The sequence below is a fragment of the Desmodus rotundus genome, chromosome 5 (assembly GCF_022682495.2).
Source record: "Desmodus rotundus isolate HL8 chromosome 5, HLdesRot8A.1, whole genome shotgun sequence".
In the NCBI taxonomy this organism is placed as follows: Eukaryota; Metazoa; Chordata; class Mammalia; order Chiroptera; family Phyllostomidae; genus Desmodus; species Desmodus rotundus.
In genome coordinates, this window is record NC_071391.1 from 4037685 (window position 1) to 4058783 (window position 21099).

A 21099-nucleotide genomic window follows, 5' to 3' on the forward strand; every position below is an offset into this window, starting at 1 on the left:
CCCCCAGCAGGCTCCCACAGGTCAACCCAAAGGCCTGGCCAGTTTGGCAGTTACCCTTAGTTCCAGATGCTACGGGTATCCCCTAGCCACCTCTCCCTCCTCCCTTCCCCAACCCCATCTAGCTGAGCCTGAGAGTTGTTGTCCAAGTCGCAAGAACCTATCCCAGATTCTGGACATTCCAGTAGTCCTTAAGCCTTTATTTGGAGAGGGATGCTTGTGGAACAGAAGTTCTTAAAGCAGACTCCCCTGAATTAGGAAGGGAGCGTAGACTCTCCCCTGCCAGTGCTAGTTAGGTGTACACCAGAGGCCAAAGCATCTCAGCTTGTTGCAGAAGATGCCTGGTGCGTGAGGGGGCTGTTCACATGTGTCAGGGCCACATATGAATGAGGGCAAGGAGGTGAGCAAGGCCTAGAAACTAAGTGGGCACATAAGACTTAGCAAAAGCAGGAACCCGGGCCCTACATCTTTTCCCTCAGCATTTCATCCACTTCGACATGACCTTGAGGCCGTGGTTTTTCCTCTTTGAGCACATTTCCTCATCTGCAGAATGAGACAACTGTGTCTGCCTGGAGGGGAGATAGTAACTGCTGACCCCAGGTCACCTGCCTCTACTGCTCGGGTCACCTGAGGCAGGTGCGCACTGCCAGTTGTCAGCAGACTCTAGAACTGTCCTGGAATTTGTTAAAGGTGGTGACAGTCAGAGGATGGGGGTTTAGTCTCAGGTTTTCTTAGGATTTGTCCATGGCCAGGGGCCTGCCAGGCTCTCTCCTGTGGGTGAGAGGAAGAGACGCTCGGAGGAGTGGGAGGATGGGCTAGGTTTGGGCCCACTCCCACCTCCCTGCAGGTGGGGCAGGGTATGGGTATGTGTGTGTATGTGCAGCCGCTGTCGCTTCTCCTTGGCCAGAGTCCTGGGCAGCTGAGGGCTGGACTGGAACTTTTGGGAGGGCAAGAGGGCCCCACAGTACCCCAGTTATTATTTTTTTTTGTGGCCCTTAAGCCCAGGAGGCCTAGTGTCAAAATGGCCTTGCCACTCTGAAGGGACCTGAGGCCTGAGGCCAGTGTTGGGGAAGGGCTATGGGAAGAGAGGCAGGGAAAGTATCAGGAAGCAGAAGGCACCACAGCACCTCCTCCAGCACTTTGCCCCTGCCCCCTGGTCCCAGTGCTATTTGAAGTGGGACAGGAAATGAGCAACGGGGTAGTGGGGCCCATCGATGCCCAGGCCCTGGCAGAGGCCCAGCAGACGCAGACGGGCCTCGGCCAGGCTGGGCCCAGCACAGGCCACGCTGCAGTAGGGCTCCTCATACTCGCCAGGCACCCGGACCTCCTCCAAAGATGCAAACTGATTGAAACGCAGCAGGCCCCGGTCATGAAGAGCCTGCAGAGCCTCTTGGCTGGCAGTAGAACTCAGCACCTGCAGGTGCTGGGATACCAGGCCAGTGACACCCACCAGGTGGCCATTGGCCCGTGGGTGGGTGGGCAAGGCAGGCCGCAGGCCGCAGGCCACCATAGCAGCAGCCAGCAGCAGGTCCACACCGTAGAGCTCCAGGATCCAGTCTCGCAGGTAGAAGCCACCCATGCGGGGATTGATCTCGATGAGCCGAGGCCCAGTCCTGGTCAGCTTGAGCTCCACATTGAAGACACCATCCAGCAGCCCACAGCCCAGGCAACAGCGGAAGGCTGCCTGCACCAGCTGTGCCTCCTGCTCTGGAGCCAGCCCGGTGGGCATGCAGGCTGCTGTCTCAGTAAAGCCAGGCAAGCGTGTGGGGCCATTGTCAGAGACAAAGGCAGCCAGCAATCTCCCACCGAACAACACCAGGTCCACATCGTGCTCTGTGCCCTCAATGAACTCCATCAGCAGCATGGAGTTGCCCCAGCCCAGCCCAATGCCAGGGTGATCTGCTTCACCCTGCAGGTCATGTGCAATCTTGGAAAAGTGCTGGTGGCACTGTGGTGCGTCCTCTACCAGCCTCACGCCCACCGCACCTGCTCCAAATTCCAGCTTCATGACGCCTGGCAGGGGCACCTGGCAGACAGCCTTCTCCACATCGGCCTCACTCTCCAGTGGGCAGCAAGGCACAGCATGGAGGGAGGGCGCAGGCCAGGGCGGGCCTTGGCAGCGCAACAGATGCAGTTGGGTGCAGCTCTTCTGCTTCGCCAGGCGCATGGCGGCGGGGGGGCTGCAGGGCAGACCCAGCTCCTGGCAGAGCAAGGCTGTGAGCACCAGGCAGTCATCCCAGTAGGAGAAGCAGCCATCTAGCTGCAGCCCGCGTGCCCGCACCAGCTCCGCCAACAGCCGTGCATTCTCCTCATCCCTCTGGTGCTCTGTCACATCAAAGTGGATGAAGGTCTGCACCAGCTGGGATGCAAAGTGGTTGGGGTCTGACTCCACCAGGTGCAGCTGCAGAAACCATGGGAGAGCAACACACTCAGATGAACCTGTGCTGGGCACTGGGGAGACAGACTGGGGCCTAAAAGGTGGTCTTGGCCCTCAGAGGAGATGGGGTCACCAACATGAGCTGCTCAAAAAATATTTGTTGATGATTGAGTAAATGGAAGGTGCAGAGGTGGGACACTTAACCCAGCCTGGAGGGGACAGAAGGCATTCTAGAGGAGGCAGTGCTTAAGCTGGGAGCTGAATGAGAGGTAGCCAGAGGAAAGCTGGCTGCAGGAGGGAGCAGGCAGAGGGGAAGGATGAGGAGAGCAAGTGGGCCCATTCCCACAGAAAGCCTCACTCTGGCCATGGCTTGTAGGGAAACCACCAGTCTGGAGTCTCGGGACAGGTGGTCTGGTGTCTTTGGGCATTATGCTCTTGGTTGTCATTTATCCAATGTGTCCCGACAGTGGGAGGTGCCCACAGAAGAATCGGGTGGGGGGTGGCACACTCCAAAGCTCGCTGCCCGCTGGGGGAACAGACACAAAACAGCTGGTACTGAGGGGAGAGGCAGCCCCTGAAGAGGGTGGGGAGGGTGGCTTTCTGCACTGTAACCCTTGGCAGTGTGAGGAGACAGTCCAGATGAATGCAGTGTGAGTCTGGAGACGAAGAAGCATAGGAATGGCTGGAGGGGAGGGTTGGCAAGGGGGTGTTGTACTGTGGGTGAGGGGAGAAGAGGCCACTGTGGTAGGTTGGGGCCAGAAAAAGTCTGGACATTCGGCCTCCGTTTTCTTATCTGTTCAATGGGGATAAGAACGTCTACTGGGCCTGCAGGGCTCCAGATTCTGAAACAAGACCACTGTTGTGAGTGTGATTCTGGCTCTGTAAGCTGCTCCCCAGCATACTCCTCGTGCCCTCAGGAATTCAACCTCAAAGGAAGCCCTTGACCTTTCTGCAGGACAGGGCCAGCCAGGCTCCTTAGCCTGGCGTTCAAAGCCCAGGTTCTGGCACTAACCCTGAACGCCGTTCCCGCTCCTCCATCCTGTCTACACTGAGCTCCGCTTAAAACTGACCGGGACAGAACTGGGCAAGCGGCCGAGTTTTGACTTCTAACCTGGGCCAGGTGGCCGCCCCCCAGCTGTCCGCCCGCGCAGACCCCGCCCCTAGTGGCGCTGGTCCCGCCTCCAAACCCGCCCCAGCCCTGCCCTGGGCCCCGCCTCGACCGTTCAGACTCGCTCCCGAGCTTGGCTCCGCCACGCGCCCCGCCCACCTTGAGCCCGTAGTCGCGCGCAGCCTCCCACACGAACTTCTTGCTGACACCGCCCGCGCCGACCACCAGCAGATGCTTTCCCTCCATAAGGCAGCGCGCCGAACGCCGCAGCATGGTCTCTACGAGCGGCGCGGCGGCCGCCGCCTCCTCGGTGGCCAACCTCGAGCGCGGGGCCGCCCAGAGCCCCTCGAGGGCGCCGCATGCCTCCAGGCACAGGCCACTGTTCAGCTCCAGGGCCACCGGGATCAGCGCGCCACCCGCCACCGTCAGCGCGAAGTCCACGCCTGGGCCGGGCAGGGGCGTGGGTTCAGCGCGGACCAGCCTCGGGCGTTGCTCCACCCACCCTTGCCCCGCTCCCGCCCCACGCCAACCTCCGGCCGGGACTGCCCGCACTCACCAAGGAAGTCCGTGCGGGCCAGACGCCCGCCGCGCTGCTGGGCGCTAAGACCGGCCTCCAGGGCCAGCACAGCAGCCAGAGCAGCCTCAGCCGCCGCCTTGACGCGCTGCCGGACGACCGCCACCTGGGCCTCCTCGCCCAGGCCGCACTGGGCCAGCACCACCTCCAACGTCCGCGGCAAAGAGTTCTGGTGCCGTAGAGGCCGGTCCCCACGACCCGTGGCGCACACCACCTGGGCAGGGTGTGGCTCAGAGGACAGACAGCCCAGGAGTCCTCCTCTCAGAACTACCCCCCACCCCTGCACGCACACCTCCCCCAGTGCCAAGATCCAGGCCAGACCCCTCTGAACATTATGAAGCCAGGTTATCCAACGTGACTTCCACTGCACACCACCTCCGCTGCCGATGCCCATCTGGTCCCTAGACCCCTGGGGGATTCCACCCAGGTTTCCAGGCCCAGCTGGAGTCTCTGCTCCCTGAGGGCCCCAAGCACTCTGGCTCCTAGCTCCTGCAGCCCCTCCGGCCTGTGCCACCCTCGTGTGTCCCAGCCCAGGGACACCCTGCAGACAGGACTGAGTCTCTCCATCTCAGCTTGGCCAGAGCTGTACACCCAGGAGGGTCCCCAAGCCTTCCTGAGCTCTCTAGCTTGCAGGCCCCTCCTAAAGAGCTCTAGGCACTGAAAGTTTATCAGGGACCCTGGGTCAGCCTCTTCTGCGGGCAAGAGCTCCCTGGAAAGAGTATTCATCCCTGAGCTGTGGGCCCCAACGTGGGAGAGGTACAGGAGGGGTGGAGGGGAGGGAAAAAGTGTCAGACCTGGGAGTACCCCCAGAGGCAACCAGGATCCCCTTTAAAGATGTTGGCCATGCTCACCTTGCTCAACAGGGGCCTGTCGCCCTGCGTCCGGCACACCACTGTGCAGATCCGCACGGCTAGCTCAGGGCCAGCTGGAGTGTTGCCTGCGGGAAGGCCAGGGAGGCCTGAGCCCAGCACAGAGCAGCCAGGAGGCCAGGCCAAGCCCCCACCCCCGCTGACTCAGGGGGCCCTCACCTGGGAAGGGCAGCCGGGCAGGTGGGCACACAGCCTCCACTAAGACACTCTCCTCCTCCTCCAGTTTCTCCAGTAACGCCAGCACCACATCCACCACTCTGCCCACCTCTACTCGTGGGTGCAGACGCAGTGCCTGCTGCCCCCGCCATCGCCAGCTGCTGAGCTTGATGGCCACCTGCAACCACAGGAAGGGGACGGGGCTTCCTCGCCATGCCATGTAACTGCAGGATGAGATGTCATACCACAGGAGCCAAGAGAGATGGGCACCAAATTTGGGTTAACTTCCCAGCAGGACTTGGTAACCATGCATGGGTCCCATGCTGCTGGCATGTGCACAGACCTCGGGGGAAGGAGCCTGTTACCTGCAGGGCATCACCCAGGACCGCAGAGCGCAGAAAGGCCCCAACTTCCTCCTTCACCAGTGTCTCTTGGCCCTCTTTGCCGCTCAGCTCCACCAGCCGTAGTCCCGGGCTGATATCCCCTCCCTGAAGCAGTGTGGGTGGCTTGTAGGTGAAAGCCAGGGTAGCTGGCACAGCCACGCCACTCTGCTGGGCCAGTAATTGTCTTGTCAGCAGTCGGTCCTCTAGCAGCCTGGCCAGCTCTGCTGACGCTCCTGTAGGGCAGGTGAGGTCACGAGCCAGCTCGGCCGCTTCCTGACCCAGGCCAGGCCTGGGTCTCAGGCCTGCCAGGAAGTAGGTGGCTCGACGCTGGGGTACAAAGTCATCGAGGAATGTCAGGCCCCCTGGGTGGAAGCTCACTGCCTTGGAGACCAACAGGGCCGCCTCTCCTGGCCGCCCCGGTGCTGGCACCTTGGTCAGCCAAGCAGGGGACAGGCAAAGAAGCATGTTTCCTGTGGGAAAAGCAGGGAGGGTTGCTGGCCAGGAAAGGCTTCGTGTCCCCATGCCCTCCACCTCCAGCCCGGGCCCCTGGGTATCGGGGGGCAGCTGCTCCCAGAACCCACCCCCACTTACAGCATGGCAGCTGCTCCCCTGGAATGCAGGCAGTTGCCAGGGCTGGCGGTTATTTTGGGATGTGGCTGGGCCAGGGCAGGGCTGCCCTTTCTGTGGGAGGGGGTGGGGAACTCGGGCACACACTCACCCGGACTCTGGACACCACCCTCCAGCAGCACAGACAGAAAGGTGCTGGGGGAGCCCAGAATGCACAAGGTCACCTCCGCCCCAGGGCAGCCTGGGGGGAGAGAGCATCGCCAAGCTCACCAGGGGCTCCCCATGTTGTCTTTTTGCCTGCCTTTCCCAACCCCCGAGGTCCTGGGCATGGGGGAGAAGAGTGAAGGGAACAGGGGGGAAGCTGGGGAGGGACGAGGAAGGCGCTGCCCTGCTCTGCCCCGTGAGGCTAGCTCCCGTCTCTCTGCAGCTGGTCTAGAAGGCACTGGAGGCCAGAGGTGATCAGAGACCAGGGTTCTAGCCTGGCTCTCACTGACTTTCTGTGGGACCCATGGCCCCTGTGCAGTGAGAGGAGGGGTCTCTGCACCTCGGTGTCCAGGTCTGTACAATGCAGCCGAGGCTGTCATTCCTCATGTATTCTAAATCTTTGGTGGCCACCTGGTATGTAAAATAGGTAAAGCAGGGGAGGAGTCTTGGGTCCCAGCTGCTGGCTGCCTCTAAAGCAGCGTCCCCAGACACTTCTGCAGAAGCTTTGGCTCTTCAGAGCAAGGGGTGCGAAGTCTAGGGCTGGATCTCCTGGGGGGTGGAGGGGAGCCTTGATCTCTGACTTGACTGGCGCCATAGGCAATGCCTGCCTACCCACAGGTGACTGGCTCACCTGGCTTCAGACCTAGCCAGAGTCTGGGGGAAGGGCCGTGGGCACCTCCCTCAACCCACGGGTCCCCCTCTGTGGAGCCCTTGGGCACCTGTTCGGGGCATCTGGCTGCGGTCCTGGGTCTCCGGAAGGCCAGCTTGCTGCAGACAGCTCTGCAGGAGGCTGTAGTAGTAGGTGGTCCAGGCCCGGGCCTCTGCCCCCTCGGTGGAGCCCTTGCAGTCCAGGCCTACGTCGAGGCGCCAGGAGCCGGGGAAGTAGTCTGGAGGTGGCAGGCCAGAGCCTCCTCCCCATGGGCCCTCCTCCTCATCCTCCAGAACCTTGGAGCCCAGGGGGCAGTCCCACTTGGGACCCAGCGGATCCAAGGAGAGCTGGGGGGATGGGGGGGGCAGAAGTGGTAGGTGTTGGGCAGGGTGGTGAAGGGGCACATTAGGTTGCCCAAGAGAATGAGTGCCCATTCTCCTAACCTGGGGTTATGTTTGGGGCAGACCCTGTCCCGAGAACCAGCAGAGGGTGAGGTTGGACTGGGGAATGAAGACCGGGAACATGGAGGTGGCAGTGCTAGACTATGTGTAGTGCCCCCGGCAGGGGAGGGGGTGCCGCTGGCTGGACTACTGCTGCCCACCCCCGTTCTTCTGTTGAAGAACAAAACAGACAGAAACCTCTGCCCCTGTGAACCAAGCTAAGGCAGCCCTGGCACCCATGACAGCGCCTGCACAGTAACTGTTTGTTGCCAGAAGAATAAACGAACAGGGTAAGCAAGCAGTGACTCTAGGACCGCTGCTCATCTCTCTCTCTGGCCTCGGTGCCCATCTACCATCAGGGAGTTCTGCTGAGACCTGAATATGTTGGTGAATCTGTTGCTTGTCATCTCCAGGTTGGCCTCAGAGACCTACTGTGTGCCCAGCCCCATGCTAGGCGTTGGCAGGGGAGAAGCTGAAACCCTTTTTTTTTCAGATGTTTTGAATCATGGAAATGCTTTCTTTGGATGCACTTTTATATTCTTATCCTCTCTGCATCTGGCCGACTCCCCCATGGGGCTGCTCAGAGGCTTACTGTGAACATGGGCGGGGCCCTCCTCCAGGGGACCAGCTGGGCCGTGGTAGACAGCTTATGAGGTTTCTGTGTGCCTTGTGGGTGCTGGGTGCCTCGTGTCCCACCCTTGGGTGCTGACGAACCTTGGACTGAAAGCATCACCTCGGTACTAGAGGGTTGGTATACCGCACACAGCCGGGGGGCAGAGGGCCCAGACCTGGGCTTGAATCCCAGCTCACCAGGGCCAAACTCGGTACCTTGGGGCCCTCCCCTAGAAGGCGGGAGCCCTGAGAACCCAGACTGGGTTCATTGCCATGTCCCCAAACCTAGAATGGTGCCAGACGCATAGTATGTGCTCAATCAATATTGAGGAATAAGTGAATGCCAAAGGAGAGCAACAGCGCCCACCTCCCAGCGGATGGGGTGAGACAGAGCGCCGGATACAAGCAGTAGCTGCCTCTGCTGCCCCACGGGACACAGAATGGGGAGGACCCAGGGCGGAGGGGCGTGCAGCTGGTTATGCACGCAGGGCTGCCGGAGGTTAGGCTAGGCTTCTGCGTGCGGAGGCGCCCCTCTGGGCATGTCCCACTGACTCTGGTAAGGGACTTGGGCACTTTGGGAGAGAGACCAGAGGAGACTCACCATCTTACAGGTGGACAGAAGCTGAGAGCCCGACGGCAGCGGCGGAGGGAGAGAGACAAAAGAGGGGATCAGGGCAGCCCGATCTCCACCCCACTGCCCGGCCCCTCAGACTTCGGGGTGGAGAGGTGGAAGCCGCAGCGCGTCTCTGCTGTCTGTGCGAGGAAATGTCCGAGGCTGCCCCAGCCCCACCCCCACCCCAAGGAGGCGGAGGGATTTCTGCTGCCCTGACCCAGGCCCTTGCAGCCAGTGCGGTCCCGCCCCTCTACCCACGCGCCGCGAGCTTGCCCCAGCCCTGCAGCGCTGGGGTCCAGGCGCTCAGCGCATTAAGCGAGAGCGGGGCTTGGGGGGACGAACCCCGCGTGGGTGTGTGGGGGCGAGTAGTGTCGCGGGTCCTGCTGGGGGGCTCGGGCGCTCAAGGTCCCGGTGCTCGCGGCCGCTGCCCCGGTAGCTCCCCTCCCTGGCTTTCCCCCGGGCGTGGGCAAGAGCCGGGGTACCTGGCGGTGACAGAGGCTCGGCGGGGCTCGGTGGGAGGCAGGGACCGGGCGGGGACTTGGCGACAGCACGGTGCCGACACAACGCCGGGCTGTGACAGCACCGCTTTATATAGAAGCGCCTGGGGCATGCCCAGTGCCCGGCGGGGGCGGCGCGGGGGCCCTGGGGCCACACCGGCCGCCAGAGGACCCGCCCTGCCCCTCCCGCCCAAACCCTCCTCCCCCGTCTGGAAATCTGGGGTCCCAAAGGAAGCAGGGTGGACCAGGAGGGCCAGGGAGATACAGGAGGGACAGATGAGATCCTCAGAGACACAGACTGTCGAACAGACAGCCAGGTACCCATGGACGGTGGTCGCCAGAGAGGGTCACAGACATAGAGCTGTGGTAAGGAACAGGCAGACATGAGGACAGGGACAGAGAGTGATGTCCCTCAATGGAAGAGATGGAAAGAGGACAGGGGGGGTGAGGGGAAGGAAGAGTGGAGCCCACAGAGACTGGTACTAGGACTGGCCCTTGGGGGTGGGGTGGCCAGGAGAGCCCTGGGGCACACTGTCCAGAGCTCTGTCCCTGGCTCGTGGCCTAAGCGCCCCAGCACGCACTGGCGCACAGCTGTCTGTCCCAGCCACGGGCACGCTGCCCAAGGCCGACTCTCTCTCTGGAAAGACCCTCTTGGCGAGGTGTCCCTGTGGGTCCTCTCCTGGTTTCTCCCAGCCCCTACCACAGTAGTGACCACTGAGTAAGATGCCCCAACAAGGGCAGTCCCAGTTCTCTGGGGACACCCTCTGGCCTACAGGGGGCGGAGAGGGAATGGGTGGCCAGGCTGGGGGAGTGCCAGTGGGCCTGAGCACCGGGAGGGGCCGTCTACAGGCACTGCCCTGCCCTGCCCACCAACACCCAGGTCAGCAGGGTGCCCATGGTCTCCCCCGGACACACATCCTCACACCCAAATGCACCCACAGAAGCTCACCCACTGGAGATGCAGTTCACAGCCACACATTCACCCTAAGTAACGCAGCCAGAGACAGGCACCCTCTCTACTCAAGCGTGAGTGTGTCATACCGGTGGGTTCCACCCATAGTTCCAGCATGGGACCTGGGAACCCCCACTTTCCGGTTTGAACCTCACTTTCCCCCTGCCTGGAATGGGGCTGGTTCCCACCTCACAGGGCTGTGACTACTGCCACATGCCACATGCCAGCGCCCAGCACAGGTGAGCTGCTGTTACAGTTCTGCCACCTCATGCCCCCAAACTCACCCCATCTCCCTAGAGAAGCTCTCCCTAGGAAGCTCTGTCCCCGAGAGCTTCCTGGGCTGGAGAGAGTACTGAGGGGCTTGTGGCACTTGTAGGGACAGAGGTGGCAGTGTGGGGTCCTTTCTGCAACTGCACACAGAGCAGCCTGTGAGGACCCACCACCGAAGGGACTAAGACGGGAGAAGTGACTTCTGCAGGGTCCCCCAGCCCCACCCACATTTCCCTCACAGCTTTCCGGGTCTGGCTGCTGGGGATCTGCCGGCTCCAGGTCCCAGGTCCACTGGAATGAGGGGCAGCCACCCTAGAAGGTTCTTTCTCTTGCAGCATGGGAGCGGGAGTGGGGCATGAATTCATCAAAGAGTGTGAGCTTTGACACTTAGTAAGTGTTGAAAAGCAAAATTCAACTGAGTAGATGTTACAGATCTTACTGGCTTCATTCAGCGAGTCACACATTGGGCAGCATCCAATCCTGCACAGAGAAAGGGGCTCTGAGGCGCTGTGTGACATAAAAGACTTTATGGGCAGAGGGGCGGGAACAAGGAAGTTCCTATGCAAAAAGAGCAGCTTGTTGGTGCAAGGCTGGTTACTGCATGTCTTTTCTTTTTTCTTTTAAGATTTTATTTGTTTTTAGACAGAGGAGAAGGGAGGAATAAAAACACCTATGTGTGGTTACCTCTCACATGCCCCCTACTGGGGACCGGCCCACAACCCAGGCATGTGTCCTGACAGGGAATCGAACCCCCAACCCTTTGCTTTGCAGGCCAGCACTCAATCCACTGAGCCACACCAGCCAGGGCAGTTATTACATATCTTTAGTGGATGGCTGGGGTCTAATGAATGCCGACCCGGTGATTCCTGTTGACGGGTTTAAGATCCACTTCTGGGAGAGCTGCAGCTGTCATCAAGTCGTTGTCTGCAGACCCAGTTTTCTCGGGTGGGGATCACAGTGCACCCTCTAGCGTAGACTCGGCTGGGCAAGGAGTGTCCGGGAGAAGGTGAGTGCTCAGGAGCAGCAACAGCAAGCGTTTCTCTCTCTTTTTTTAATGTTTTATTATATTTTTATGCTCCCTCAAGGACATTTTTTTCATTGCTTTTAGAGAGAGGAAGGAGAGAGAGAAACATCGATTGGTTGCCTCGAGCAAGCCCCTGGACCAGGGATCCCATGCACCCAGACTGGGGATCGAACCCACAACTTAGGTATATGCCCTGACTGCGAATTGAACCCACAACCCTTCAGCTACAGGATTATACTCCAACCAACTGAGCCACATCGGTCTGGGTGGCAAGCGGTTCTTGACCTTGTCGCAGGCGCTGCGGGGAGGGTCTCATGTGCTACATCTCACTTGACCCCGTGAGGTAGGAGTCATGCTTCTCTGCCTTTTACAGATGAGGAAAGTGAAGCTCAGAGAGCTGGTGTTACTTGCCCAAGGTCACACAGCTGGTGAGTGGCGGAGCTGGGCTCTTCCCTCTGCCACCATGCCCGAGAGCAGCGTGGTTCTGTGCCCACTCCCAGACTGCCCTGGCTAGGCGCTGGCTGTGATGGTGTTTGCTGTGTGGGTGCAGCAAGGAAAATCGGGGTGGGGCAACTGCAGCTCAGGCCCGGGGCTCTGGGGTTTGGGGCAGGCAGGCTGGCAGGGCAGGGCGGTCCTGCTCTGTCCTTGCCAGGAACTCCTGCAGGTCACTGGAGGTGGAGCTGAGTCAAGTGGGGTGGGATGAGGGGACTCAATGCCTGGGCTGCCACCCAGCTCCACTGGGCACTCATCACAATAATGAGGGTGGCGCTGGGGTGACAGCAGTTATTATCCCATTATCTGTAGGAGGAAACTGAGGCCCAGAGAGCGTGAGAGGGCCCTTCCCACGCATAGACTTTGCAAAGAGTCCACAGCTGATTTCTAAGTGCCTGGGACAGTGTGGGGATGGGGGGGACCTGCACGGTGGGTAGCAGATGGTGACCATGGGCCCTCCCCCCACTCCTATCTCCTAAGCTGACCCGGGCCAGCATACATAGCTGGCTGACGGCGGAGCTTCAGTCCCCCCAGGCTGAGTGCTTGCAGGCACACAGCTTGCCTTCTCTGAGCCCCTTTCCCACAAGCTTTGTAGGGAGCTGGTCTGCCAGGCTCACCGAGTGTGTTTGCTCGGGTTGCTCGCTGCACAAAGGTACCCAGGTGAGCGGTCACTTCCCCTCTGCCCGGTAGGGCTGCACGCGCCCCAAGGAGCGGCGTCTTCGTCCAACCAGGGCACAGGCGCTGCGGGGCTGGAGCAGCCCTGTGGGCAGGGCGCTTGCAGACAAGCGCTCTCACGAGGAGGGGGCTGGTCTTCTGGCCTCAGGCCTTGGCTCCATCTCCCCGCGTGGGCGGTTGCTAAGCGCACCTGTCCAGAAAATCCTTCCGGAGTAGGAAAGTCAGTAACTCAGCCCCACCTGGAGGGGCCCTGCTGGAGACAACCTGCCACCGTGGCCCCCCTCCCAGCCACCTGATGGGTGCCTGGGCCCCGCCGAGGCTGTGCCTATCCTGTTCCCTGACTCTCCCAGAAGAAGAGCTGAGCCCATGGAGGGCCAGGAGTTTGGGGGACTCCAGGGGTAAATTCCCCAACCCTACCCACTACAGTACTTGAGACCCCATTTGCCACCCGGCTCTAAGAGTGACTCGTAGTTCAGGAGGCACGGAGGCCTCCACTCCAGCCTGCCCATGCCCTCTCCGTGACTCTGGGTGGGGTACTCGGCCTGCCCGGGGTCTCCATGTCTGCCTTTGTCTAATGAGGCTGTCGGTCCCTCCTGCAGAGAGAGGGCATGGGGAGAGGGTCTGAGAAAAGGAGCTGCGACCTGCAGGTGAGTGGGCTATTATTAATGCGGCTTCCCTAGTAGGGTGGGCTCTCAATGTTCTTTTAACTCAGGTGGCCCAGCTGCTGCTCCAGGCTCAGAGGGCCTAGGACCCAGGCTGGGGCAGCTTCGGGAGCGGGAGCGAGCAGGAGAGAGGGCACCCCCAGAAGGGCAGACTGAGGTGGGTGCCCAGTGGTAGGGGGCAGGTTCATGGCTGCCAGTGTGGAGGTAGGAGTAAACCTGGGGTCTGCCATAGGCAGTGTGGCCTTGGCCAAGTCCAATCCCCCGGAGCCTCAGTACCCCCAGGAAACCACAGATCTGGGCTTGGACCACTGTGATGCCTCCTCCAGGCTCCATGGGAGGGGAATGCTCCACTCTGGGCCCAGGGCCCCGCCAGGCACAGAGTCAGTGCCACACAAACCCAGGTGTGGGGAGCACATTCCTGTAGCCTGTGGCCCTGTCGTTAGGACATTCTGATGGGTGGCCGGTGGCTGTGCTGATGTTCCAGCACAGCCATTGGGACAGGCCGGTGGACTCCTCACCCAGTTAAGCGGGACTCCAGATGCTTTCTCTCCTGAGTTCTGCCATGCCCCCCACCCTCCACCTTCCATTCGTGGGGAAGGCACCCAGGGCAGGAGGCAGGGTAGGAATGGGCACCCAGCGAAGCAAGTGTGCGCCGGAACCGGGCCTGTTGTCCTGGCGATGGCTCCTGTCCCAGGCACCCACGGGGGCAATTAGTGAGTATGGGCGGGGGGTTTCCATGGTGGCAGCCCCAAGGGGTTGCAGCAAGGCTTCAGGAGGGGACAAGGGCCGGCGGGACCTTTCTTCTTTGTCCTAGACACACTAGGCCTTTGTCCCCGTCTGGCTCTCAGTGAAAACAGGACCAGGATCATGGGTGGGGTGTGGAGTTGGGTTAGAGCCACCCCCCCCCCCCGGGGGTGAACCAGACTTGGGAAGAGGCAGAATAGGCCCAGAGTCTGGGCCCAGCATTCACTTGGGGATCCCTCTTCCCACAGGTGCTACCTGCCCCTAAGAGGCTGAGCAAAACAGCTTACCATTGGGTCCTGTTGCTGGTAAACAGCTTCCAGCAGCCAATGGGCAGCCTAGGTGTGTCTGGTGGACCCAGGGCTGGCGGAGGAGAGGCGGGGCTATGAGGAGGAGGAGGGAGGGGCAGCTGGTCTAGGGTTAGGGATGGAGGGAGGGCATTTGATCCAACTCCAGCCAGGGTTCTGCTCAATCAGACTTTATTCCAGGCCTCCCCAGGAGTCCTTTGGGGTCCCCTAGCCCAGATGGCTGCCTGACCCCCCATGCTGCTTCTGGGCTTGCAGTGGGACAGCTCTGCGGGCTGATGGTGGGCCTGGGCCCCCTCACCCCTGTCTGCGACCTTCCTCCATCCTGGGCCTGGCGTAGTTGGTGGTGAGGAATGAGTGAAGAAAACAAGATGAAGTCAGAATAGCTAAGCTGACTCAAAATGGAGTCGGCACCGCCTGGCTGGCACAACAGGTTCACTAGGAAACTATTTACTGCAGCCTGAGGACTTAAACTTTTCAACTTTTCATTTGTGTGTCAACGCCTGGAGATTTATAAGTTCCTATACACGGGACTTAGGAAAAAATGAAGAACTTAGGAAAGAATGTTCGCGTGCCCAGACTGCCTGACATCTGGAAGACGGCCATCTCCTACCGACCCAGAGCCGGAAAACATGGGCGATTCTTCTCCAGACCATACTTTTTACTCCAGAACTCTCTGCCTTCTTTCTTCTTTGGGACATTCTGGGTACTGCCTAGTCAGGTTCCTGGTTTGCAAACCCTCAGCATTTTGAATAAATCGTCGTCATTTATTTGTAGTCAACACCTCCTGGTTCCTGGACGCTTGGCGACAGAGAAGGCAGCTGAGCCACTAAACCCCCGCGATGAAGTGCGGTGCCCATCTGTGAGGCAGCGTCAGCTGGTCAGGCGATTGGGGTCCGTGGTAATGGGACCTTCAGAATCGGGTGTCCAAGAAGGAGGTGGAGCCTCGATGGGACCTGGGGGGGCCCTCAATAGGGGGGCCCTTGGACCGCGTCAGGAGCCCATGGAAAGTCTTGCCTCGGGTCTGGGGCTTGCGCCGTGGTGGCCTGGGCTCTTCTGGGGGCTGCACCACGATGCGGGGCACCTCAGGCCTGGTGCCTCCCCGCACCCCTGCCAGCTGCTGGGCCTCAAAGATGGCTTGCGCCCCGGCCAGGCGGGCTTTCGGCCGTGGGGGTGGCCCAGATGTCGACTCTGGCAGCTGGGCTAGTTGGGTCTTGATCTCCCGCTGTAGGTCCTGCTCGGACAGGGCCACACCGTGTACCTGTGGGGAGCGGGGGGCGCTGAGTTTGCCCGGACTGTGGGAAGGCAGGAAGTCATGAGGCCCCCACAGGGCAGGCAGCACACAGCCCCAGGAAGTGGCTGAGGGCTGAGGGGTGACAGACAGCCTCACTGAGGGAAGCCATAACGAGCCGCTCGAGGCCTGGGGCTTTCACATTCGCTGCAGCTCAGAGGACAGGAACTGAGCGCTGGTTCTCACTCTGACTTCCAGCTCTGGGACTCAGTTTCCCCAACCATGAAGCAGGGGAGGATGGGCGGAGGCACCCACCTGGGACATGAAGACCTCCTCCTGCAGTTGGGCAGGGGGGATGGCTCGTAGGGCACCGAGCGTCTCCAGGAGCCCTGGGCAGGCCAGGCGCTGTTCTGTGGTGCCCAGGGCCAGGCGCACCAGCGTCAGCCCCACACGGAACAGCACCTTCACACCTGCGGAGGGGGGGGGGGCTCACTCAGCGGGGACAGCCCCGCCCTTCCTCAGCTCCGCACTGAACATGCCCTCCCTGCCAGACCCTTTCCGCCCACCCTCCCGTGGCTCTGCAGCCACCACCCAGCCAGGAGCAAGGGCTGAGGGAGGGGTGCAACGTGGGGCCCCTGGTGAGCATGTCTCAGCAGCCACAGATGCTCCTGGGTAGAGCAGTCTGCCAGGAGCCAAGGGCGACTGACAACTTCACACCAAGCCTCCTCTCTCTGGGCCTCAGCTCCTTGTCCCTTGAGGAAGGGCCGGTGGGGGCTGCCCATTAAGGCACTTCCAGCTCAGATCTGTGACCTTCTGGTTCCGGAGAGTTCTGGCCAGAGCCCCTTATCCCTAAGCCAAGAGCAGACTGCACACAGGTACAACCTTGGGCCATCCTCAGAACGCCTTCCAGGCAGCCTCAGGTCTGCTGAGCAGAGCAGCCAGGGGACCAGAGGGCTGGCAACCGCTGTTACTTGTAAAGGGATGACAGTGATTACTAATGTCGTCTTTCTGAAAGGGAGCCCAGGGCAGCGCTTGTGTCCATGGAGAGGGCAGAGATAGCTCAGCCACTCAGATCAGGCCCCGCCCCGTCTAGCCCTAGAGGCTGGGGGCTGGAGGGGAGGCGACCCATGACCCACAGATGGCGACTTGGACACCCACGGTCAGAGCTCTAAGCCAGCCTGGAGCCAACTCAGCGCACAGCAGTTCAATAAATGGACTGATTGATTTCTACCACTCTTTTAGGTGCCACTGCTGGACAGACGCTAGGGGGCAGAATGCAGGTGGGTTACTGATGGAAGAACTGAGGCAGAGTCCAGTTCGGCTCTGTGCTGACTCCCCCACTCTCGGCCTGGCCCAGGCACTCACCTCTCTCCATGCCCGCACCCCCAAGTCATCTGTAGCCTGGTCCCTGCAGCAGGCTGCTGCCCTGGCTCTCGGCCTGCACCTGCCCCTGCACCTCCCCCCGGCCCGCCCACGGAGCCCCACAAGCACCTTTCAGAGCGGCAGTCTCTTCCTGCCATTCATTCCCCTGACACTCACTCACATCCCTGGCTTTATTTTCTTCCTGGCACTGGCGACAATCTATAAATATTTCGTTAACTTTGTTACAGTTGCCTGCCATCCCCACTCTCCAGAATGTAGGGCTGTTCACTCAGGTGGCCCCAGTGTCCAGGGCAGCCCCTGGCACCAGGGAGCGAGCACCAAGTAGGCACTTGGGCTCCGGGAGGACGGCCTCTATCGTTGGCCGTACCCCCACGGTGCCAGCGCCTGCGCCCCTGCACTGCTGTGATCTGCCAGCTCCTGCCCCATCTATCTGGAGGGAGCCTCCGTGGCTCCAGCCCACCCCCAGACTGCCCTGTCTGTGGTGGTCCCACCGCAAGGGGCAGGGGCTGCCATTCCTTACACCGGGGGTGCATGGTCTGGGGGCTGGGCTGTTTCCCCAGAGCCGGCAGGGTGCCATCACCCTCCGCACACCAGGCACCCAGACCCAAGGTCAGGATTGGCAGTGGTGGGTGGGGCGGAGCGGAGCTGGTGGGCTGCTCCTGGAGCACACTGATCACCCAAGGCTCCCCACCCGCCTGGGGCCCCCCACTCACCCTCACTGAGGAAGGCATCCCAGACACGCAGCACCGTGGGGAAAGGCAGGGAGCGGGCGAAGAGGCACAGGAACCACTCGGGCAGGTAGAGCAGGGGCCCAACGCCCACCTGCTGCAGGTGCTTGTGCACGCGAGGGAGCAGCCGCCGCAGCAGGGCCATGAACACCTCAGCGTCCAGCCGCACGGCCTCCTGCAGCCATGTCCATCAGCACTCCCCTCCCAAAGCCCAGGCTCTGCCCCGCTCCTGCCCCAGGCCCCCATCCGCCTGCCCAGCCCTCCCCCTGCCCTCTGCCCCACCCCAGCCTCTCACCATGTGCGGCCCGTAGTAGCCAGGCAGGTAAAGCTCACAGATCTGCACCAGGCACCAGAAGGCCTCCTGAGGGCAGAGCACAGGTCGTGAGCGCTCAACACAAAGGGGACCGCAGGGCGGCCAAGGGGCGCAGGAGTGGTTCTGGACCCCATCTGCGGCAGCTCTGGAGCCGGGAGCCTAGACTCAGAGCTGGGGGGGCTCTTACCTGAAGCCACCCCGTGCCCTGACAGAGACCTACCTGTGGGTTTAGGCAGTTGGAAGTCACAGGGCTCAGGGGATTGAATTTGAGGGTCACAGGGTTGGGCTCACTGGGCAAGGGTTGGAAGGATCCCAAAGTTCAAGTTCAAAGTTCAAATTCTGCGTTCTTGGGATTATTGGGTCAGGGATCATGATCACAGGGTTCAGAATCAGGAGTCATGAGGTCAAGTGGTAACATCCAGACTCTGAGATCACTGGGCAAGGGGCAAAGGTAAAGGGTCCCAGGTTCCTGGAGTCAAGGTTGTCGGGCTTGGAGGTGGCTGAGGCTGGCAATAATGAGGCCTGGGTCACTAAGAGAGGACCTGGGAATCAAGGATCCCAGGTCCCTGAGGTCAGACTTCCTGGGGTTAGGCAGTCAAGGGTCCAAGGCACAGGATTACTAGGTCCCAAGATCTCTAGGGTTGGGGCTCAGGGATCCTAGATCCTGAATTCAGAGTCCCTGGAGTTGGGGGACACAAGTCACAGGGGTTGGGGGTCAGGGTCTTGGGTCCCCAGAGCAGGGTGGAGGGCACTCACCTCTGGGGGCAGGTGCATAAGTAGCACAGCAGCCACAGGGCCCTGGGCCTGGCAGTAACCCTGTTCCGGCCGATACAAGGTGTAGGCCTTGAGTATCTGCAGGAGACCCTGCTGCCTGTGCCAGAAGACCCCATTAGGGGACAGGCCCTCAGCCATCCCTTCCCCACCCGCTGGCAGCCTCTGCCCAGGTCTCACCGCCGCCCTCCCCCTCCCCAGTCTTGCTGTGTCCCCTTGAGATGCAAAAACATAAAGCCAGGGTGGAGAGGGGTGGCTGGACCAACAATTGGGGTCGTGAGGCTGGGGGTCCCTGGGCATCACTGGCCTCGTACCCGTGACCCTGGGGTGACACAAACATCTCGTGCAGAGGGAACTGGCGGTGCAGGTCCCTGCCGATGGTCTCCATCCATTGTGGGTCTCCTGGGGCCTCAGCCAGTTCCTGTGGGTGCATAGGAAGCTAGGGAGTAGGGCTCAGAGGGGCGAGGGGCTCTAGGCAGGGGAGGTGGAACCCCTGCCAACTCCTTTACCTGGTAAGTCCCCGGGCTGTTCTTCTGACACACATGGGCTCCGCACAGCAGGGGCCAGCACCGGGCACGCAGGGCTGAAGGGATGCCCTTCCGGCACTGCATCTTTACCTGTGGGCAAGGCCAAGGTCCCATTAGGCCAGCTGGGCCAACCCTCCCCTGCTCCTCGTGGCAGGCGTCAAGCACAACTTGTCATCAGGCAAGGGCCACTTCAGGTGGTAGGGAGAAAAGGCAGGAGGTACTGGGACACAGGAGTGGTAAATGTGGCCTGGGCCTGGACCAAGGCAAAGGAGGATGAGCCACGGAGGCCTGGGTGGGTCCCTGTCCCGCTCACCTTCTTGTACCGCCGAGACATGGTCTTCTCCCAGTGCGAAGTCATCTCCACCCACTTCATCTCCCTCTGGCGGATGAGGTCCACAGAAGGGCAACCGGGCCTGGGAGCACATGGCACCGACATCCAGTGCAGCGCAGCTGTTACCTAGAGCCCACATCTGCCACTCCCATGCAACCTGTGTAGCCACTGGGGGGTGACCTGTCACCCAGGAGTTGCCAGTGGTTGTCATGGGGACAGGAAAGGATGTGGCTCTGATGTGGGCAGAAGCAGGAAAGACTGAAGGGGGTGTGTAGGTGTGAGTTGGGGGAGGGGCTGGTTGGCTGTCCCCCGGGACTGGGACACAGACGACTCCTAGCTGGGTGGACAGAGCCCTGTGCTAGAAGCCAGGAGTCCTGAGTTTGAGTCTGGTTCTGTCACTGAGCTGCTGCGTGACCTCAGGCAAGTTCCTTTGTGTCTCTGGACTTGTCATACTGCCTGTATGTTGGGAAAGGGGAGAGTGGGGGAAAAGAGTGTGTGTTCTATGATTTATATTTGGGGTTCTTGGGCCAGAGATGAAAAGGGGAAGGATTTTTGGCTCCAAGGGTGGATGCAAGCAAACCCTTGGAGGTTAGGGGTAAAAGAAACACACTTGGACACCTTGCCCCAGCCCTGCCATCCTTAGGGTTCTACCTGGAGCCTGAGGAGGGGTAACACTGGCTGAGGCCCCAGACCCTCCCAGGACCCTCACTCTAGAATTCAGCCCTCAGCCCCCATCCTAAATCCCGGCACTCTACACCCAGTCGGGGCTCCCTTCCCCACTTACCCTGGCTCCGCTGAGCTGCCCCCAATGAAGCCATAGCGGTCGGCCTGGCGATATGGGCCTGGTCCACTCAGCTCTGAGTCAGACCCCAGAGAGCTGGAGTCATCTTGCAGCTCACAAGGCTGCACCAGGTCCTCGCCCAGGGCCTGGGCCATGGTGCCCCAGACCCCCGATGCAACAGGCTGCAAGACGTGGGGAGAGCCAGTGTGAGAGGCAGCTCCCGGCCGGCCTGGCGCCCGTCCCCAGCCCCAGAACCTGGCCGTGGGGTCAGAGGGAGGAGGTTTCAGGGTACTTTACTTCACCAAGACCCGTCTGTGCCCTCTTCTGGAGGGGGTTGGGCCCTGAGGTGGCAAAAAGGCCAAGTTCTGTACAGAGACTCGGCCCCAGGCCCGGCCCCCGGCCCCGTTAGCCCAGCTTACCTCCCTGCCGCACCTCACCTCCTCTCACTTCCTCCTCAGCCACAGCTTCAACCGCCCACTGGGGGCCCCTCCCCGGTGTGCTGGGGGGGTCACCCCTTCCTCTCAGCGGCTCTTCCGGCCTACCCCAGTGCCCCTGGGCCATGGGCTCCTCCCACCCGCCCCAAGACCGGCAGGCTTGTGTTTCTGCACTGGGTGTGATGGGGCCAGGCCCCGCCACAGGTAAAGAGGCCAGGCTGCCTCCAGTTTTGAGATACTGGCATGTAAAACACTCACTTCAGGGAAGATTTATGGTTTATTTATTTTGTAAAGATTTTATCTTTAGAGAGAGAGGGAGGGAGAAAGAGAAACATCAATGTGCCGGAAATACATCAACCAGTTGCCTCTTGCATGTCCCCAACTGGGGACCTGGCCCACAACCCAGGCGTGTGCCCTGACTGGGAATCGAACC

The 21099-nt window shown here is 61.0% G+C and overlaps 2 protein-coding genes and 1 long non-coding RNA gene across 10 annotated transcripts; 1 reads left to right on the top strand and 2 right to left on the bottom strand.

Moving 5' to 3' along the window:
• Positions 1 to 992: 992 nt before the first annotated feature.
• CARNS1 (carnosine synthase 1) lies at positions 993 to 9116 on the bottom strand. Of its 4 annotated transcripts, XM_045183538.3 has the most exons (11): positions 9032 to 9116; positions 8538 to 8558; positions 7917 to 8044; positions 6955 to 7231; positions 6183 to 6272; positions 5447 to 5934; positions 5085 to 5259; positions 4908 to 4993; positions 4039 to 4270; positions 3642 to 3925; positions 993 to 2398 (listed from the first exon to the last, which is right to left on the bottom strand). In XM_045183538.3, the coding sequence occupies exons 3-11, from the start codon at positions 7923 to 7925 to the stop codon at positions 1163 to 1165; spliced, it is 2877 nt and encodes a 958-aa protein (XP_045039473.1). In that variant the 5' UTR covers positions 7926 to 8044; positions 8538 to 8558; positions 9032 to 9116; the 3' UTR covers positions 993 to 1162. The 4 variants fall into 4 exon arrangements, with proteins under 4 accessions (XP_045039473.1, XP_045039475.1, XP_045039474.1 ...); XM_045183540.3 differs by lacking the exon at positions 6183 to 6272 and having other exon boundaries at positions 5447 to 5697; XM_045183539.3 differs by lacking the exon at positions 6183 to 6272.
• On the top strand, positions 8331 to 14943 carry LOC123478052 (uncharacterized). 2 transcript variants are annotated; one of them, XR_008426805.1, is made up of 6 exons: positions 8331 to 8492; positions 11040 to 11274; positions 11377 to 11476; positions 11666 to 12444; positions 14114 to 14204; positions 14351 to 14943. It is a non-coding gene; the product is annotated as an uncharacterized lncRNA (long non-coding RNA). The 2 variants fall into 2 exon arrangements; XR_008426804.1 differs by having other exon boundaries at positions 11377 to 12444.
• On the bottom strand, positions 14367 to 20794 carry TBC1D10C (TBC1 domain family member 10C). 4 transcript variants are annotated; one of them, XM_045183541.3, is made up of 10 exons: positions 20670 to 20794; positions 20236 to 20414; positions 19434 to 19533; positions 19103 to 19210; positions 18908 to 19014; positions 18579 to 18693; positions 17805 to 17870; positions 17495 to 17684; positions 15714 to 15868; positions 14371 to 15428 (listed from the first exon to the last, which is right to left on the bottom strand). In XM_045183541.3, the coding sequence occupies exons 2-10, from the start codon at positions 20385 to 20387 to the stop codon at positions 15081 to 15083; spliced, it is 1341 nt and encodes a 446-aa protein (XP_045039476.2). In that variant the 5' UTR covers positions 20388 to 20414; positions 20670 to 20794; the 3' UTR covers positions 14371 to 15080. The 4 variants fall into 4 exon arrangements, with proteins under 4 accessions (XP_071077483.1, XP_045039476.2, XP_024430345.2 ...); XM_024574577.4 differs by having other exon boundaries at positions 20652 to 20694; XM_045183542.3 differs by lacking the exon at positions 20670 to 20794 and adding an exon at positions 20530 to 20631.
• Positions 20795 to 21099: the final 305 nt, after the last annotated feature.

Excerpts from the sequence above, each read along its gene's own strand:
- CARNS1 (XM_045183538.3), bottom strand. Across the intron at positions 5,260-5,446 it reads TCCTGGGTGATGCCCTGCAG|GTGGCCATCAAGCTCAGCAG; the intron begins GTAACAGGCTCC and ends CTGTGGTTGCAG. Across the intron at positions 3,926-4,038 it reads GGCCCGCACGGACTTCCTTG|GCGTGGACTTCGCGCTGACG; the intron begins GTGAGTGCGGGC and ends TGCCCGGCCCAG.
- TBC1D10C (XM_045183541.3), bottom strand. The coding sequence starts at position 20,387 with ATGGCCCAGGCCCTGGGCGAGGACCTGGTGCAGCCTTGTGAGCTGCAA. Across the intron at positions 19,534-20,235 it reads GGCAGCTCAGCGGAGCCAGG|GCCCGGTTGCCCTTCTGTGG; the intron begins GTAAGTGGGGAA and ends ATGTGCTCCCAG. Across the intron at positions 17,871-18,578 it reads TTATGCACCTGCCCCCAGAG|GAGGCCTTCTGGTGCCTGGT; the intron begins GTGAGTGCCCTC and ends CTCTGCCCTCAG.